This window comes from Lonchura striata, chromosome 4, assembly GCF_050655825.1.
Source record: "Lonchura striata isolate lonStrDom1 chromosome 4, ASM5065582v1, whole genome shotgun sequence".
In the NCBI taxonomy this organism is placed as follows: Eukaryota; Metazoa; Chordata; class Aves; order Passeriformes; family Estrildidae; genus Lonchura; species Lonchura striata.
In genome coordinates this window covers 8,911,718-8,931,952 of record NC_140706.1, presented here as the reverse complement: position 1 = coordinate 8,931,952, position 20,235 = coordinate 8,911,718, and the positions used below count along the sequence as shown (strand labels likewise).

The window sequence follows — 20,235 nt, the reverse complement described above, 5'->3', positions numbered from 1 at the left end:
ATCTGACGAGTTTCTGAGGGCTATGTGAGATACAAAACCCTAAGCCCTTCTCAGCCAAATCTTGAGAGGATTTTTGTATCATTTGCTGCATGTGGATATGTTGTATGTTGCTTTATCCCAAGGTAGAAGTACCTTTCATATTTTCTTTACTTTGGTCTTTGATCAAGATATTTTGGCTAATATTTTCACATTCTTCATCATATTATTTCAAAGAAAATCATAGTTTTAAATAAGTCTGTTGAGGTTCAAATCTCGCTGAGTACATGGTAAGAATGAAAAATGCATGCAAGTCTCAAAGTTTTGGTTGAGGTTCAAGTATTCTGAAAGCTCACGAGTTGTTTCTCTTTTATTAATTTGAGCTTCTTTAGAGTTAGTTATGGGCTGAAGTCCTATTATGGCAAACTCAGTATAAAAAATGGATTAAAAGATATCAGAGCACTTGCAGTCAAAGAATAAGAAAAGAGATATATGAGATGGAGCAAACAAGAAAGCAATCAGCTTTGATCTTCAAGGCTAAGTGGTGGTTTCAGCACACCAGGAGCCCAATTACCAGTGCCATAACATGTCTGTGGTCAAGTGAGAAGTACAAGACGACCATCTGCTATGAAACTGTCTCAGCTTCCCAGAAACTCAAGTGTGCAGTAATATCCTTGTGCTTTAAAGCTTTGATGTATTGTTATATATTTGTCCATGTACACTACTGTCCTTCCAGTGATAGGTTTGGAATGCAGGATGACAGAGCTGGGTGATAAAGCAGTGTGTGCCTCTGCTTGTATGTGGAGGGTGGTGACCAAGAGAAAAGAAATACTGGTTCATGTCATTTGTAATAAAGATCAGAAATCACTGAGGGAAAAAATGAACTCTTAAAGATTAGATTTTAGAGCAATACTACATATTTATAACTTGTTTTGTGGTTATATAAAACCCATGGTTTGCTTGCTTACCCTTCTTCTGAAGCTTCAGGCTAAAGGATCTAATCTATTTAAAACAGCAGGGCTAATTCATGTATAATGCACTGTAGAAATATTATCTCTTCTGGAGGAAGATGATTTGGAGGCAGATAAAGAACTATTCAGTAGTTATTTTAATTGATTTTCTATTGTGCTGTAATTCAGAATGTCACAGAAGGTGCAGGAAGGAACAAATCTTTAAGCAAAATCCTTACCATGTATAGGCTATATTGCAAAAGAGTGCAAGATTATTCCTTCTCTACCATTTCAATTCATTGTCTCTTGTTTTGGATCAATGCTGATGCTGTTGGTGGTGGATTTGACTTGCAGAACTTAAAAGCCAGTTATTCTGAACGGCAGGATGCTACATAACTCTCTCACTGTGAATGTACATTTTGTCACAGCCAAGTCTTTTTTTCTTCCCTGGCATGTTGCTCAGCTTTTAAAGTTCTTCAACCTTTCATGGCAGCTGCTATTGGCATGCGGAATGTTTCATGTTTGGAGAAGTGAGTTGGGATGTTCTTTACTGAAGAGGACCATGGGTACTTAGGTGATGTTATGGCCAACACAGTCAAGGGGAATCTTTGGAGGTACAAAAGGCCCTGCAGCACCCAGGCAGCATGAATCAGCTATGTCCCTGCCCTAAGTGAATGGTAAAACCAGATATGTAGTATTTATAGCAAATGCAGGTAACTTCAACAAAAACAACCCCCTGCCTGCACTTTTTTCCCAGAATGGCAGGTGTTTTATGTGTGCCTGCATGGCAGAAAGCAGATCTTTGTGGGATAAGCAAGTCCCTTTTGAATAAGTAGACGTGGATGCCAGGATGAGCTTGGCTGCCTTGGCCTGATGTTGTCCCATGCTAACATATCCTCTCAACAAACCAATTAGCAGGTGCTCTGCTTTTGGTGCTCACACAGGCTCACTGGGAGGCTTGGCCATGTCTGCACCAGTCTCCTTGCAGGCTTTCTCTTTCCCTTGGCTTATGTGTAAGTGGTTATGCTGTAAATATCTACTCATACAAACCAGTGCAGCTCTTCTGTGTGAACTGAAGAGTGTAGTCTGCTGTTACTTGGCTCCAAGCCTGTTGGGCAGGAATTTTATATTATCCCAAAGAGACCAAGGATGCTGAAGAGTATAGAGATGAGCTCCACCTTCCAAAACACAGGAAATCACAGAAAGTCTACTAAAAAGGGCATCTGAAGTTGGGTCAATTTGCTGAATTTATGGGAACTTTAGAAACACCCCTCACCTCCAATACATGCTAAATCCCTGTCCCTTCAGGTCACAAGTTGTCATTGCTGGCAACACTGTACAGACGTTTTTCTGTTGAGGCATGCAGGGACTGCTGATGGGATACATGGTTTTGCCATCCCTCAGGCATCCAGGATGAGGCATAAAGTTCTACCAGGATTTTAACCGCAGCAGCCATGTGCCTTTTCCCCCTTACAACACCTCCCCATGTATCTTGTTTTTGCTGGCCACTGTGGAAGGAACAGCCCCTGACTTTGGGTGATGTTTGGGTGCAGGTGGAAGATGTCTGGTGGATAATGCAACTTTTGCTGCTTGAACATTGTTCCCTGTTTCTTGCAGCAAGCCTGGTGGGTTTGTCCTTCAGGCCAAATCTGGGCCATGGGCCATCAACAAGAGTACACCACAGTTATCACTGTAAATAGATTCAATGCAAAGACTGAGAGCATTGCATCAAAGAGAGCATTAATTAATTCCTTTTCTGTACGTCAATTCTATACCTCAGGTCACTCAATTATTCCTACTGAAAATGAAAACAATTTAAAGCAAAGAAGTATATCATAGCTCTTCCTTCTGCCATTGTGGCAGAGTATGTATCAAATTGAGAAGGTCCAGCCAGCTACCTGCCAGGAAAGCTCTTCCCTGTTATCAAATAAATCCCTCTAACCAAATGTAGCAAATGGTTTAGATTGTATTCAATCAATGGTAACAAAAAAAAAAAAAAAACAAAAAAAAAAAAAAATGGAAACCAAGCAACCAAGCCAGCAACCTGAACAAATAAAGGGCCTTAAGATTGTACTGAAGGTTTTAGCCTTTACTCACATTATGAAGATGAATCACTTGTTTTTGTCAGATTTCTCATTCTTATTGTATATAAAACCCACCAGCTGCTCTGGGTCATAAAACAAATATGAATGTTTATTATGAGCCAACTGACATTGGCAAGGGTTTAAGAGTTAAATCCTATGACCTTCTGAAGGTTGAAATACAATAAACTACAGATCAGTTGGAATTCCAAAACAAAAGCATGAGCCTGTGGTCTGTTAATCTTTGTTGTCCTAATGCTCTAAGATTATTGCCAAGGAAGTATATACATTTATACTTCATAGAGTATTAAAAAATTATATATATTTATAGGGAGAGAGTGTAAAACAATTTTATTTTCCTATGGTAGAATATTAATTTATGCAATATTCAATAAGTAATTTTTAAACATAGTCAAATTTCTTTTCCTAGTTGTATGATGGAAGTGATGGCCAGTGAGATGTAAAGTTCTGTGTATAAACTCAAAACAAATTGCAGTGGCAGGCTACAATGGGACAGAAATGTTGGGCTTTTGGCTGCCAGTGCTGCTTGCTCTGAACTGCAGTAACAGCAGACAGGGCCTGTGTGCTGGGAACTTCCATGGGACTGCCCTTCTCCCTGTGCCCTGGTGAGCTACAAACCAGCACAGGAAGAACCTTATTGGGAAGTTCCTGAGTTCTCAGTCAGCTTCCACCCAAGATGTCATCCAAGACTGAACAAACCACTCTTGGATGAGAGCTGCTGAGAGTGGGCAGCATGGGTCACACACAATGTAAAGGAAACCTCTGCATTTGAAAATATAAGAAAATGCCTCTTATTTAATGCAGTGTAAATTCATCCCTGATCTGTACAGAGCTGTGTCTTTCTTAATATCCAGTACAGCTGTATAAAGACCAAACACTGGGGAAGTAGAAGTTTGGTGTCTTTCTGCCATTTATGTATCTGCATCATATTTCTAGAAGAAAACACAAAACTTGCTTTGTATTTGCTAGCAGATTGCCATGTATATACATAGGTGTGCACACACATAGAGTAACTTCTTAACTTTGACTTCAAAATTATTGCCTTTTTATGTTTTCATTTATCAGTTTGTTAATGGGATAAAGCATAAATGTGGCCCTGCTCACCATATTTGGGAGCATTACCTTTATCCTTGTGAGCTTGATGATTTTAATACTAAAGTTTGGCAAATCTGAGTTTTACCATACATGTATTTTGGCGTTGTTTATTACTCAGGAAGGCTGATCTGTTACAACTGAGGGATATGCAAGTATTTTAAAGTATCCATTTAATGAAGTTAAAGGCAGGCTAAGAAAGTGAGTTACACATCTGTTACTTATGATGACCAGCAACACCTTGTAAATCAAAGAAGTTAAACTGTTGAACACTTCAGTGGCCAAACATGTTCTGGCCACATAACTTCTCATTTTTTGCTTTTTCAGCAGCTCTCCTTAACACTGTGTGAGAGAGGAATCAAATTCCCATATGGAGGCAATGTTTTATAATCAACTGAACATATTTGATCATGCATGTAGAATTACAGGATTCTTACAGGTTTTAGGTTGTAGTGCAATAATTCAGTCTGACTTAAATTTTAAGAACTTCCTCAAAGCCTTTTCCCTCCTCAAAGACTACCCCTCTTTGTTGGCACTATGTGGAGCTTGTTGAGACTTTGGTGCAGTACTAAATACTGTAAAGAACAGGCTTATTCAACTCTGTAACATCATAACTGGGATTTTAATTAGGTTTTGTCTAATAAATGCATATTTTGAGTGTTCTGGTATGTGTTATGTAGATCTACATTATCAACTTTTTTATATTAAAAAGATTGGTAAGAGAATATTCCTATTTCCTACTTCTTCCGTCAATGGTTAGATGGAAGATCCAAGTCTCTGCTCCATCTGATTTAAAGTAAAGATTTGGATCATATCTCAATGAAAACCAATGTTTTCTATGAGAGTTGCTCCATTTTATGAACATAATTAATTTGCCCAAAGAACGAGTTGCTGATCATGTACCTGGACAGAATGGACACAGGATGGCATCATTCAAGGTGATGCTCAAGCAGAGGCTTGAGCCCAAGTTTGCAAAGCTCTGTGTCTTGGTGAAAGCTTTCTAGATTTGCACAGAAATTTCATCCTAAGAAAGCTATTTGACCAGAGCTGAAGCTAAGAAGTCTGTACCTCTTTTCTCCCTTAGCCCCAAAATTTTGATCAAATTATATTAAGGATAAAAATTTATTTTTTGAAAAATGTCAAGCTGGCTGTAATCAGCACTGAATCTTCTGAGCAAGGACAAAAATTACTTTGGTACAATTGCCTGTTAGAAATCTTACATCAAAGTCAGAGATTGCCCGGAATGACATGTAGAAAATCAGGTGTGATGAGGGACAAAAAAAGCTCATTTTACTGTGGCAGTTGAAGTGAGGGATAAAGTCAAGTCACCTTAGTTTTCAACTTTCTGTGCTTAAAACTGTGAGAATTTACAATCCTGCTTTGATCAGAAGAGCACCATCAAGCCCATCTGACCCTTTTTTCAGCTGTCAGGGCAGTGCTGTGCTGGCTGCAGTGGTGTCAGCTCCACAGGCTGCTGGAGGAGCAGCCCTCTGCAGGTCACTTTGGTGGAAGTGTAATCAGGGTAATTTTGCATGATGTGCTCTGAAATCTAACACACATGAGGAACTTCCAGTTGGAGTTCTGCATTAGGAATAATTGATAAAAACAAAAGATGCAGAAAGGGGTCTTTTCTCTGAATTGTCTGGCTGTAACAAAACCAGCAGCACAAGCTTAGGGTTTAGCAGCTGCTCTTCAGCAGGGAGTTGTGGTGTGCATGCTTCTGATTTGTCTGTGGTGGGTGTTTTTTTGTTTGTTTGTTTTTAGTTTGTTTGGGGTTTTTTGTCCATTATTATGGTTTTCTTAAAGCTCCAGCATCTTGAATTTATCTGACTTTTAACTTTAGGAGCAGAAAATGTTTTTAGCTAATGAGGTAATATGGGCATGTAAAGGTGAATGCTAAAAGCTACAGAATAAATAAAAATACTGTAAAAATTCATGATTTATGAGAAATTGTCATGAAAGATGTTTGAATAGTTAAGAGCCTTTTCCAGTCTTAACACCATTTATCTTGTGCTTTTTCCTTACTCTAAACTTCTTTCTTATTCATTTAAATACTTGTTTCTCTTCATTTCTCTGCCTTTTTTTTCTGTGCATGCTCTTAATGTTTTCTTCTAAAATTTATATCTGTAGTCTGTCTCATTAATCCCTTCCTTCCCTTCCTCCTCCTCTTTGATGTTTGTGCTGTGGACTTCATCCATTTCCCAGCAGACTTCTCCAAGCTCTCATTGCATGATAAAGCACTGGGCCAATTAGCCCAGGAACAAGGTTTTCCCTCCCTTCCTTGTCCAAATCCCTGAAGCACAGGCAGATAATGCTTTGGAGACTGGATGTTGCTATTTGCTGCAGCATGCAGAGCTAATGGAGCAGCATAGCCTGGAGAAGGACTGTAACAGAAAAAGCCTTGGGAGCAGTGCTCTGCCCTGCTTCCAGCACATCTTCAGGCTCCTGCTCGGGGTTTAACACGCTCTGCTCCTCCCATGGAGCTTTATCCCCTCATGAGAGAGCTCTTCAGAGAGTATTTCAATAGCCTGGCCTATAAAAACCCCAGTGACTCAGACATTGATGTGTGTAAGTCAGAGGCCACTGCCAAGGTTAAGCCAGATGAGGCTGGGGAAGGGAACCAAGGGTGGGATCCACGGGGGCTTCTATGGGCTCAGAGAGACCCAATCATCAGGACTTCATCCTTCCTGCCATGCTGAGCACTCCAGCTCCACTCCCACTGCATTTTATTTCTAAGGGCACAGTCTCACAGCTCTGTGTTTGTAGGCAGTGTAAGGCCTTTTTCAGTCAGCTGGAAGGAAAGGCATTGGGGTAGTGGCCCAAAGTTCCCTATTTCAAATGTTACTTCAGTGCTGCACCACTTTGATTTTGTGCAAGACATCCCTCTCCTGATTTCTCCCCACACACTGACTGTAGCTGGGTGATGAGGATTAAAGCAATTACATTTGTACAGCATTTTGAATGTTAAAAGCTCTTACATAACCAAGTGTTACTATTTGGGGGTGTGCTGCAGTGCAGCAGATCTTGGTGTGAGCAGTTGGGATGTTGGGAGGGCACGAAACCCCTGAGGCAGCGGGACTGGCTGTGCAGCCCTGCTGGTGAGTCACTGTCTGGGGAAACAGCCCCTTAGCCACCCTAGTGACACTCACATTTAGTGAATCAGCTGACATGACACCAGTGTGGAGGCAGAGAGAGTCCCTCTGCTGTGAGAGAGTGTTCTGTGGAGAGGCTTGTACTGTTTCTGTGCATTGCCAATAAGTTGTGAATTATTTTTTATGAAAATGAAGTTACAAAAACAAAGTTTTCAGATTAATTAATCTGTCAGTCAAGTGATTCTGTAACTGTGAATTATGGATTATATGATTATTATTAGTTTAAGGTCATTATTTATCAAAATTTGCTGGGTCTTTTTTGCTTTTTGGTTGGTTTTGTTTTTGTTTTTTGGGGGTTAGGTTTTTTGGGGGTTTTTTTGGTCATTATTCTTTCTTTGTAGCATGGAGGCAAATCTATGCAAGATCAACTAAAAAATAACTTCTTAAGCATTGCACTTCAAGGGCAACAACAGAAAAATATAGAGGGAGGAGGAGAAAAAAATAACACTGTCTTTCACCCACAAAAGACAAAGCAAACCATAAAAGCCCCTCAAAGAAACCCAAACTAAAAACTAAGCAGCTGATAAGAAAGCTGCTTTCTGTTGCTGCATTCCAGAGTCCTTGGGTGGGCTTGTGTGTGACCTGCCCGAGATCTGAGGGAAGGAGTGATGATGGCTTTGGCTGCTGCAAAGTGGCACATCACATTGGGATGCTGCAGGGGGTACAGAAAGGGCCTGTGCTTTGTGGCTTTTCTGTGAATATTAAAATCAGTAACTATCTGAACTTGGTAGCCCGCGCTGCAATGCAGTTTTTAAAGCATCAGTATCAAACGGAGCATCTTACCAAGCCTGCTTTCACCAGATCTGCAGAGGGAGACCTGGTGGCACAGAGCTTGAATAACTTCCTAAATTTTGCTGTCTTCAAAATGAGTGAGAATTGGTGGATAGTTAAATCCCTAAAAACATAATCTATAGAGACAAGTCTTAAACAGGGACATTGTTATTGGTTCATATTTTTGCTCTTTGTTTTGGATACATGTGATAACCCAAGGGGCCTCCTGGATGGAGAACATGGGGATTCTCCAGGCTTGCCATGGTTTCAGATCAGAGAAAGTGACAAAGTTTTCAAAGTCTGCATCATAAACTGATATTAGGAGTAAGTTTCACTGGGAAAGATTCCCATAGTATCTATGGAGATTACAGAAAAGGAAAAGAAGTGGAAGGAAAAATCTCTTGGCTCCACTGTTACTAATGCTTGACTTGAGCTGGCAGTCCTGTATCTCCCTGCTGCTGAAGGAAACACTGCCTTTGAACCAGGAATCTGTAGCCTTGTGTCCCCACAGAACATTTTCTGGTGAACTCTTCTATGTGCAGTCGCCTTTTTTTTCCACCACATCAGTCATTTCTCTGCACATCAACTTCTGGGTTTGGTTACTGGCCCTGCAGGTGTAGCCTTTATCAGACTGATGTGCTCATTAAGTTAAGGATAGCTTCCTTAAGCTAATTCAACCTCTAGAATAGTTTAGAGAAGCCTGTAAAAGCTGAGTTAAAGTCTAAGTTCTCTTTTTTTTTTATTAATCTGCTTTTTGAACAATTTCTTACATTGAATGCTATGTCCTTTGTACTTTTAATTTGACAAATGTTGCAATGTGACAAACACATGAAAACTGGTCATAGTTATGTTGGAACAAAACAGTGGATTTTTCATTTAATTATCTTTCTGCTTGTAGCTATACCCCTCTTAACCTTTTCATTAACTGCACCATATATTTTGTTGCTTGATAGTATGCTCCCTGAGGCATGGATCTTGCTTGTCAGGTTTATAAATCAGCAATTGCATGGTTTGCAAACTGTAAATAACACTCAGAAAAAAGCTGCACACAGGGAACTTTGATAAATACACCCAGCAGTTCATGTTCACCCTGTCCATGGATTCCTTATGGACAGAACTTCCTTTGCGCTCATTAGATTTTTACCAACTTAATTAAGCAGTAAGCTTCATCATTTCTACACTTGTAACTCCAGACTCTTTGAGGTCATGTCAGCCTGTCGTGAGCAGAAACAGCTCGACAGAAGGGAGCCCGATACCCTCTGCCTTGCCAAAACCAAATAATTTCCCTGCTTGTCTTTTATGGGAGGTTGGAGAGCTCACAGGAGACATAAACAACTGAAACATGCTGTTCGTGATAATGGGCAAGTTCTTTTTCTGCTAAGCCAAGTGCATTTGATTTTGTGGTTTTGCTGTAGTTACTGTTGACTTCCAGTAACAGTCCTAATAATTTAACAGATGGTAATCAGGCTTCAGGTTTATTACCTGTACAGTTGCTTGCCTAATTGCAGAAAAGCAGTTGGCCTTTCTGGAGGGAAGGCTGAAGAGGCTGGGGATGATCGCAGCTCTAAGCTTGTTTTGATGGTGGATGGCACTGATAAAAACACTTGTAATCCACCTCTGCTTTAATAATCTCTTGTCTTCTTACTTTATTTTGCTTATCTCCTTTTCCCTGCCACTTGCATTTTACTAAGATAGATTCTGAGTCCAAAGCTGTTATGGGCCATTTTAATGCCTGATCTGCTGTGCCCAGAGGTGGGTGCCTGGCAGAGAAGAGGAGAGTTGAGCCCTCCTGGGCATCTTGAACTCACTCAGCTACTGTTTGCAAAGCACCTGGAGAAATGCAGATGAAAGCAGCTGCTGTTATATTTTATTCTCCCTACTTCCTTGTGGATCTGGTAATCACATGTTTGGTTTTATTCCCTTTTGATTTGTGTTCCCTTTTGTTGCTGTGTTTCTGACAGATCCTCCTGACTGGGTTCCAGATGAAGCTTGCAGCTACTGCACTGCATGCAAGGCTCCTTTCACAGTCATTCGCAGGAAGCACCACTGTCGGAGCTGTGGCAAGGTAAGGACTCGGTCAGACCTGTGAGAACTCCCACCAAAGACAGCAGCAAATTCCTGTGCACCACAGAAACCTGGCTGCACTGCAAAATGTGCACCAGGGTTCTCAGTTCACAGGTGCTTCTGTGTGCCTGGGCTGCCAGCTCTCAGCTTATGTTTGCAAAGGGTTGGGGAGGAGTTTGACTTCTATACAGCAATAAGCTGTATAAAGCTAAAGGCAGGATTCCCTGTTGGGATCTTAGAACACTCCCCATTCCAACAGAGTCACTCTGGACTACTGCTATAAGCTCTAATGAGCCAGGGCAACCTGCATTGCCAGGGGTGATGCACACACAGCTCAGCTGCAGGGACAGGGTGTCCCTTTGCTTTCTTTCCAAACCTTTGGAGGATCACTCTGGTGTGTAGGGCTTCTGCTTTGCAGGTCTGTGGGGGTGGAAGAGGGAGCAAGGGAGAAAAAAGCAGTCATACCACAGGAAGGCAGAAATCTGCAATCCCATTTCACTTGCTGGCTGGTGTACAATTTAAAAAGGAAGAAGCTGCTTTCTTTAACCATGTAGTGGACTTGCCGGAGTATGAAATTTGGAGATATTCACAAATATTCCTCTAGTCTTTCTTTAAAACCAAGGGAGAGATGCTTCTTTGCACCTGTGATGGAGCTACAATGAGGGAGAACAGGCCAGCCTTGGCTACTGTCAGTGCTGGGCACCCTCACGAGAGGGACTGAGCCTGGCCAGGTAAACTGGGTAGGGATTGCTTGCTGGGGCCCCTCACTTGCTGTGCTGAGGACAGTGCTGATGTCAGCTCATACAATCTTCTCTCACCTCCCTTGAAGTCAATTTTGTCCCATCCTGTTCTTCAGAGGAACTGAAGAGAATTTTCCCTCTTGTTTTTCAGATCTTCTGTTCCCGCTGTTCCTCCCACTCTGCTCCATTACCTCGTTATGGCCAGATGAAGCCTGTCCGTGTTTGCACTCACTGTTACATGTTCCATGTCACTCCTTTCTATAGCGACAGAGCTGGTATCTGACATATTAAACTACTGGTGTGGCTTCTGGAGTCTTACATGGACTGATATCTTTGACCTAAGCCAAGAATTAACTTGAAAGAGGGACCCAGTGAGGGCACGTAGGCTTTGACATCCATTATTATAAATTTTGTACAGACAGTTTTTATTGCATTTTACTAAGCTGCTAAAGGGAACTACGAGGCGTCTGTAGCTCTAAGGCTACAGTACAGTCTTCCATAAATTTCTAACATTAATGTTACGATGCCATATGCAGAACAAATGCACTGTGTGGAAGGAAATAGGGCTCAGAGTATTGAACAGGCATTGCTGCTTATCTTACATGCTAGGCACAGAGTAGCCAGTTAATTCCTCCATCCCCCGTGGATCAGTCCCAAAGCTCAGACACTCCTGTGCCCACTGGAATTCCAGCATGGCTGTGGGCATCAGCACTCTCCCACCTGCTGCCATTTAACTTCTCCATGTCTAGATTTTTGCTACCTATGCTGAGATTAATAAAAGAAAATCTATTTCAGATCTGTATTCAATATTTACAAAGGCAAATTTTTCAGTGAATCCCATAGGAATCCCTGAAGGCCCTAAAACAGTATATTTCTGTTGCCTCTTATTTAACAAGCAGAGCAATAACTCCAAGTTGTCTTCTAAAAATTTTTCTAACTTCCGATTCCATAGTTTGGAGTTTGGAAGTATTTATAATCTGACTAATTTATGCTAAATTTTGTTAATAAAAGTCTGACACAGAAGTATGGTTTCTATATCAGCATTTAAAACATAACAAACTTCAGAAGAAGTGGTTACCAAATAAATGAATTCATATTAAAATAGTTATTTTTGACAGTTTGGCAGCAAAATTTAGTAGACAAGATGAATTATTTCTCTCATACTGAGGTTTTTTAAAAGGCAATTATATAATGAGATATCCAAAAGGTCTTACAGAATGGTCAACCAGAGAAGGGTACTTGTTGTCCACATTTGGCAGAGTAACCATGTAAAATAGTGCATACTGGTACTTCACTCATGCTAACAACTCAGAAGACATTTGTATTTATTTGAAACACCAGGGAATAGTTGTTATCTCCACTCAGAGAGGAAAGAAATAAGACTCACATGGATTCATGCTATGATCTTGCACGAACTGTTTGCAGTAAGAGGTCCCTGAGCACTGAGGTTTCAAAGGCATTTGGACCTGCTTTGAGTTGACCACATGAAAAGCAAGGCAGTGTGTGCTGTGGTTACAGAGGAAATGAGATCAGAGCTCTTTGCTGTGCCCCCTTTCCTGACTCGTGGTGTTGCACACTGTGTTTCAAAGTGATAAATACAAAAATGGGTGAGGAAGTTGTTGGTGGTATCACGCTTGAGAAAGGTCATCACACAAAATGATAAGGCAAAACTGGCCAGTGTTAATTTTCTTTTAATTTTTATTTTTTGGGGGGGACATTCCCTTTGCTCAGTGGTTTACTGTTCAGTGTTAATGAGCCATATAAGGGTGCTGCAGTTTGGCACTACTATCATTTTGATCCAGATGAAACAGCTTCACTTAGTTTATGTGTAATGCACAAGCCTTATGATGCTGTTTGTAGACAATGTCAGCTCTGATGTGTTATCTTCACTTATTTATATTTTTTATTGCCATTACATCCCTGAAATCCTTCACATGAAGTCCTTGGGTTGGAGTGTCTGCATTCACTACAGTTTGGAAAGGCATGGGGTTGGGTGATTGGTGGGAGATGGGTAATGTGGTGCAAGCAATGATACTTATTCAGGCTTAAATCTCAGGCTTCACATTGCAATGATTATTGCAGTTTTATTTTTAGGAAAAAAAAAAGAGAAAAACACATAAGAAATTTAATGCTTCTTTTATAGGACAAAAAAAAAATCGCAAGAAACTTCAGTTGTGAAATAAATATGCACAAAAAGTTGCTTCTGTGGAAAAAAATCTTATTTAATGCACTGAATATTTATTTAAGCTTGTTTTTATTTTGTAAATGCTGTAATTCAGAATCATTTCCATAAATATGATATTTAAAGATCTCAGACACTATAGTTTCTTATGTAAATACAGACTCCTATTTCTCTTACTGAAAAGCACAATGACTATATCAATACTAATATACATTTGCCTCAAGAAAGACTTTCATCTTGTAATCTCTTCAGATAATTAAAGTGTCAGGACTTTCTACTTCCATGTGCTGGATTGCTCTTTCATTCTGGGGTTTGTTTACATAGAGTGACAGCTGCCATCCTGTCAAACAAACTGGCCTTAACTCTTTATCACTTTGCAAATAACATGAAAGAAATTGGTTTAAATTTGAAAATGGAAATCACCCATACAGTGAAGGGGTAGTAAATCAAAGCTGGAGTACCAGCCTGTCACTTAGCATTGCCTCGTGCTATCTCTTGCCACCAGCTGAAAATCTCCCTTCCCAAAATGTCTTGTGTCAATGGTCACTTCAGTCATCAGGCATGTTTGATCTGCCTGTGTCACATCTGAATAATCTTTCCTGTGGGGGATACAAATCTGCAATGAAAACGGTGCTCCTTGGATCTCCGTGCACTGTTATCCTTGGGAAATACAAATGCCTAGTGCTGCTTTGTTCTGCCTCCTGTATGAGATAGAGCTGCCAAAGGTTTTATGGGAATTAATTTTCATTTCCAGAGGACCTAATGCTCCATGGCTCTGGGATGCCATTTCACTGAACAGAAAACATACTACAGCTCCATTACACTGGGGTCTTGGCTTTAGTGGTGCAACAATGGGGAAACTTAATGGGAAACCTGCACACAAATGTTGTAAGATTGTATTTGAATTAACATGAATAATGTTTACGGGCAAATAATGCCGCCTTCAGGTGTGTATGAATAACTGAACAATATAAATTTATCCTAAAGGGACTTTTTAATCAAAAAGGGGCTTTCTCCAGAATACAACATGTTTCACAGCAGCTTTCCTGTTGAGGATATCACAGTGGGAGAGAAGAGGACAATAAGGTAAGAGCAGCTTTGCCAAAGGCAGCAATAATTCACCTGGTGCTGGACTCTCCTGTATGGCAGTTCCCTTCTGAATCACGCCTATTTCTAGGGGGGAGGAAAGTAATTACAGTAAACTTTGGAGTGATCCTTTTTAGGTCTGTACAAATCATACAGCATTTCCAGCCCTCTCTGGGTTTTTAAAAGCAGGTGGATATCAAGGCATCCTCTGTAGTGAAAGGAACTTCATACCTCTGCTTCCATAGAGTATCCCTGTCCAGAGCATTCTAACAGACTGGAAAGCTGTCACACAGCTGAGAGGCAGCCTGGATGGAGATGATGGGTGAGGAGTGACCTTTGTGTGCATTGTCTGAGCTGAAGGGAAGGAGGAGGGAAGCAGCCTGTGTGTGGTTGTGCCTGCACTCAGGTGGGGAGATGGGAAAGGTGGGCTGTGGGAGCAGGAGATTGTCTGCAGGAAAGCCTCGAACACAGCCCCATCACAGTCGTGCCTGGAGCTGGAGGAACCAGCCCTCGGAGCCTCGCTGAACTCTCAGTTCGTGCAGTCAGAGCTGCTGGGGCTGCACCCGCTGGTTTCCGTGGCAACCCCCGATAGCATCTCCCTGCCAGTGCCAGACTGCAGCACTGCTCCTGCACATGCAGGCAGGGAGACTCCTGCTTTCTGCTTCGTCAGAGGGATTGTGATGGCTCAAATGTCTTCATTTGTAACCAAGGTTTGTGCTGCAGTCAAGCGCTTACTGTGAACTCTATTTTCTAATTACAGCATTTACTTAATTATGCTTTATGTTGCTTGTCTGGAAGAAATCATCTCTATAGGCATCCTTAGGTCTTTTTCCTTCTCTTTCACCCTTTACCTCACCCATCACTCAGCTTTCATTTTCTGCTGTGTATAAACTAGACTTACTTTGTGACCTCTGTGAATATCTTACCCATAGTGAAATATTAAGACAACTCAAGAAGCTTTCATCTTTATTGTTTCCTGATCTTACCCTTCAAGTTCCCAGGCACAGGCTTGTTTCAAACCACTTGGTATCCTTGTACCTGCAGTAGCATCCTGCCACACAGGTCCTGGATGCCTGAGATGCCATGGGTCTTGCACCAAGATGTTTATAAAGTTCTGCAGTATTCTTTTAGTTTGTGGTGGAGAAAGGATAGCTCCTAATTCTCAGGTTTTAATAGCTGTTAGAAAATTACAGATATTGCTATTTGGCTCTTTTTTCCTTTGCTCTTAAATGAAAAAATGGTAAAATAATAGGCCAGAAGGATGAAGAGGAGACTTGTTAAAGCTGCTCTGTGGAAGTGCGAAGATGATGTTTTAATGAAGTAATTGGTCTCTTTGAAAACAAGCTGTAACTGCATGTGCTAGGAATGCTGGGGCTCATGCATAAAACAATCTGGGCAATTAGTCTTTCATGAACTCATTTCATTTCTTGTTTTCACTAAACATGAAGGTTCTGAAGTGTAAAGAGTGATTTTCCCTCATGTTTCACTCTAAGGTATGAAGTTGATTTTTCTTCTTGGTTTTTCTCTGCAAACAACCACCAGCCTGTTAGGGCTCTGACTGAACTTTTCTGCAAAAGGGAAAATCCTGTGTCCAAAGCAGCCAACAGTAGGACTCTCTCAGCCTCCCACCCCTGGGGAGCAGTGAGAAGTGCCTGTGGGCACAAGTGACTGCAGAGGGGCTGTTGCTCATGCCCAGCCTGCTGAGTGATGCTCCCATCTGCTCTTTCTCAGGAGCATGAGGTGTCTGACACAGCCCAGGATTTGGGGGACCACTGTGCCTGGGAATGGCAGAGCCAGCAAGCACTGAGCTGTAACTACCTCACGTAATACAGAGAATTTATTTTCTGAAAATAACCCCAGGCCAGGTACTCACACCACTTAAACAAGCACTTAAACTCATGTCTTACTCTAGAAAGTCTTATTTATGTATTTCTGCACTTTTACATAATTCTTCACAGGGCAATAAAATGTTGGTGTTACTGCCATGACTTTTTATTCACTGAGTTAATAAAAATGATATAAAACAGCAGCAGGGGGAATGTTTGAGGTGACTGCTTTTCATATAATATTTCAGCAATGGCCAGCTTTCAGATTTTTAGCTGGAATTAGGCTGTGGTTCATGGGCTTGTCAGTACAGTGCAAGATGATGGTAAGAACTAGTCCTGAATGGCATCTGTACTGGTAATGTCTTTGCTGATGTCCTGTAAAACATGTTAAAAATGTCTTTCTTAAGAGTTGTGTCTGAAAATGATGTGCAAGTGCCTCAGCCTTTTTGGACAATTTGAAGAAAATTGTCCCTCAGCATTCCAGGGCTGGGGCAATGGCTCTGCATGGATTGTCCCAGTCAGATCCTTGGTTATGAGAAGGCACTGTCTGGTATGTAAAGAGCAGTGAGATTATCCTGGCTTTATTACCAAAGGACCTGTACCATGGCATCTTCCTCTGTGTTTGGGGAGCCTCTAAGATCAAATTTTGAAGCACTTGATAATTATTTTTTCTCATCAAGATCATTTGAGATTGCTGCTTCACTAGCAGCTTTCCTGTTTGTTATGCAGCAGTAAAGCCTGCTGGTTTTGGGTTGTTTTGGTTTTTTAAATTGATTTCGCTTTCTTTGGCTTATCTGCAGAAAGCTGGAGATTAATAATTGAAGATATAAACAGAAAAATAATCACTTCAAGTTCATAAATATATTTAAACTACTTCATGATGCTCTCAAATACTGGAAAATTGTGCAGTAAAAACTGAACCCCAAGTAGTCCAAAAAGTCCTGCTTTTGTCTCGGAGGACTTGTTGCTGCTGGAAAGCTGCAAGTTTTGAGGACCAAAACTTACAGGTTTGAGCCAGTGATTGTAATTCCTTTGTCTAGAAATAACTCCTCCTTAATTAAAAAAAAAATAATGAAAGAGATGGTTGTACTTCTCATGTCAAGAACCTCTGTTCAAAGAAGGCAATTCAACTTGGTCCAAGTGTCTTGGAACAAAATATAAAACTACCACTAATGAATTCAGTGATCTCTTTTATACCCTCTCATTGCCTTGTCTTTTAGAGTTTCTTTCACGGCAGAACATCAACCTTGCTTGGAGAACAAAGCGGGAAAACCTTGCCCACCTGTACACCTGACAGGTGTTCTTCACTGTCATGTTTGTTCCTCACATTCTGCTTTCTGCCTCTCTTGCTTTTTTCTCTTTAAAGGAATGATATTGGAGTCAGAGTCTAAAATGAGTCTCAGAAAATGTTTCCATATTTCTTTCCTTTAGGGAGCATTTGAAATATGGCTGTGTCTAGTGTCTGTCTCAAAATGTGCTTTGTGATAATCTGAGGATGCAGACTTGCATCCAGATGCTGCCTCCATGCAACTTTTAACTTACACTGGAACAAGAACAAAGTAAAGACTCCAAAGTAAAGCAGCAGTAAAGAATCCAAAATTTAGGCTGGTGTAAAGTATGAAAGCTTAAGAGTATCTTAAGTGCTTACTGAAAATATCCAACACAAGTGGCAGCCTCTGCCACTGCCAGGCATGAGGCCAGAGGGGGTGCAGCCCTGGGCTGGGGACCTGGGACCTGTCCAGGCTGGAGGGCTGTCAGCTCCTTGGCTTCTTTCTCCCAAAGGCCACTGCCCAAAGGGTTTTTTTTACAGGCTGGTTTGCTAAAAGCAACTCCCAAGAGAAATGCAAGATGTTGTCTTACCTACTGCATTAAGGGTATTTCCAGTGAGCTTGGAGAAAAACCCATTGGGAGTGCAACTTGTCTCTTCCCACCCAGTGTTAATGAAACACTGTTTCTTGGCAGGTGGAAGGGACAGAGAGGCTATTGGTTTTTGTTGATTATATTTTTACTGCCTAGCTGCAGTAAGAAATGAAAGTGTTCACTTCTTGAAAATCTCAAATTCCCATTCATGCAACAGATAATTCTCATAGTGTATTCTAATTGTAGAGTGCAAATAACTACCAATCATGAATTAATATTAGCTTGTTTTTAAACAGAAAAATCATTAACCCCAAATCAAGCAATTATGAAAGCACTTCCTCTGAGAACAGACATCTCAGAAGCTGCCGAGGGCACCAGCAGCATGTGATAACACCCTCTGCCCCATGTGCTGCTCCTGGAGCCTTTCCAGTGCCTTCCCAAGATTCAGATGTTGTCACAGCATTAGCTGCCAGAGGAAGTCTGTTCCTGCCAAATCGTGTCTTGGCTGCTCTGTGCTCTTGTACTGCTGGTGTTCAGCTCTGTCACCTCTGCAGGGTTGCATTTATTTGTGGTATTTATAAAACGGATAAAGCACCTGGCACAAAGGAGGATGGAACTGAATGGGGGAAGGTGTCAGGCAAGAGTCCTGCTAGAAATGTTCCTGGTGTGTTTTGCTGTGAGGGAAAAGCCATGGGAGTGACCGAGGGCTTGGAAATTCAGAGTTGCAATCTATTGAGTGTATCAAAGAGATTGGGCTGCAGACGCCATCAATGAATGCCTGCACTGGTGCACAGGTCTGGCAGGCTGGGCTCTAATGGGACCAAGTGGCCAGAAGTTGAGTCACCTTGAACAAACACAGGTTAGAAAGAAGAGGTTGAATCTCCTGTGCTTAACCAGCTGCTGGTTGTTGAGGTGAATTCTATACCTATGAGCACAAGTATTTTTAACAAACAACATCAGGTGCTTCTTACAGGCACAGTGGTGTGGCCACCCATGCTGGGACTAAGGCAGAAACAAGCACTCAGTGGACCTATCCTGTGACAGAGGTGTCAGGGTCCTGGTGGCCTCAGTTTATAAATTGGTGCAGGAAGTGACCAAGACTCTGTGGGCTGATGTGCAGGAGGGATGCAGCAGCACAGGCAAAGTCACCCAGTGCTCTCCATCTTCCTGTTTCACCCCAGAGCTAACCCTGCACCAGGGCTGGAGTCACACTGGCTGTTACAAGAAGCAGGAAAAGAAAGGTAATAGATCAAACACCAGGAAGAGAGATGGAGGGAGAAATGTGCTCCCGTTTAGGAGCCCAGTATCTAAAGGAGGGGAAGGGAAATCCCTGACCACAGAAATCTCCCTGTGTGAAATTCCTAATCAGCTACACGAATCACTTCCCAGTTTGCCAACAACAGTCTCCTGTCCTTGTGAGCTGGCTGTGATTTCCTGCAGTGCTCATTAATACTGGTGTCATGCTGAACACATTGCTCCTGCACAAGCCAGGCTGGCTCTGGGTACCATCAATGCACCATGTGTGGGAGCTGAGCACGGCTGTGCAGAGTCACTGCTTCCACACCCTGCCTGTAGCTAGAGAAGAAATGATCCTTCTGCTTTGTTTTCCTTCACAAATACTGGATATGGAACAGCAGGTTTGCCTGAGGAACCAGGCATGGAACCACAGTGGCCAGGCCTGCGTAGACCTTACACTGAGGTACAATAGAAGATGGAAGTAAACTTTTATTTACACAACAGAGACTTATTCATAGGCTCACCCAGCTGTGAAGGACTGGAGGGGAGAGCCATGTCTTTCTTCTGCCTGAGCATGAGAAGTGGCTTCTGCCCCCTCACCACTTCTGCTGAGCCCCTGTCCCAGTCCATCCCTTCAGAGATGCTCAGGATGAAGGTGCTGTTGTGAACATTTGTTTGGGCCTCCCAGAAGCAGAGATGTTGCAATGCTGTGCTGCAGTCGAGTCTGTAGGGTTTTGTATAGTAACTCCTTCCTCGGCTTAACCCTGTACAATGCACAGTGCTCCTGATCTTCCCCTGCCAGCCACGGTACCAGCACTGGTTACTGTGCCCTCACACTGCTGTAGGCATGTTATCTCCATCCTACAGAAGAGCTTATTAAAATACTCAAGAACACAAGATCGGCTCATCTTGTCCTGCTATCTCAAGCATCCGTGAATAATCTCTTTCATAAATCACTTGTATCTCATCACAGAGGTAAGTGCAGTTCTTTTTACTGTACTCAGACCTTAATCTTCTCAGCAGACCAAGGGTTTTAGAGAGGCTGAAGTCTCCAGACCCTGATGTTTTAGTGGTCCTTTGAAGCTTAACTTTGGATCTCAGAGTCAGTTATCCCTGTTCCTCCTGCATGCCAGGGAGACCTTTTGCTCCCTGCCTGTCACCTGGAGCCTTATTTAGAGATGTGTCTGGTGGAAAGAAG

The 20,235-nt window shown here is 41.8% G+C and overlaps 1 protein-coding gene across 4 annotated transcripts in view; it reads left to right on the top strand.

Moving 5' to 3' along the window:
• Nucleotides 1-13,312, top strand: part of ZFYVE28 (zinc finger FYVE-type containing 28) — a 148,362-nt gene extending 135,050 nt beyond the window's left edge. For all 4 annotated transcript variants that reach the window (XM_021550715.4, XM_021550714.4, XM_021550713.3 and 1 more), the window contains 2 exons: nt 10,005-10,108; nt 10,999-13,312. In XM_021550715.4, the coding sequence (XP_021406390.2) occupies nt 10,005-10,108; nt 10,999-11,130 (236 nt within the window). In that variant the 3' untranslated portion in view covers nt 11,131-13,312. The remainder of the gene's footprint in view (nt 1-10,004; nt 10,109-10,998) is intronic.
• Nucleotides 13,313-20,235: the final 6,923 nt, after the last annotated feature.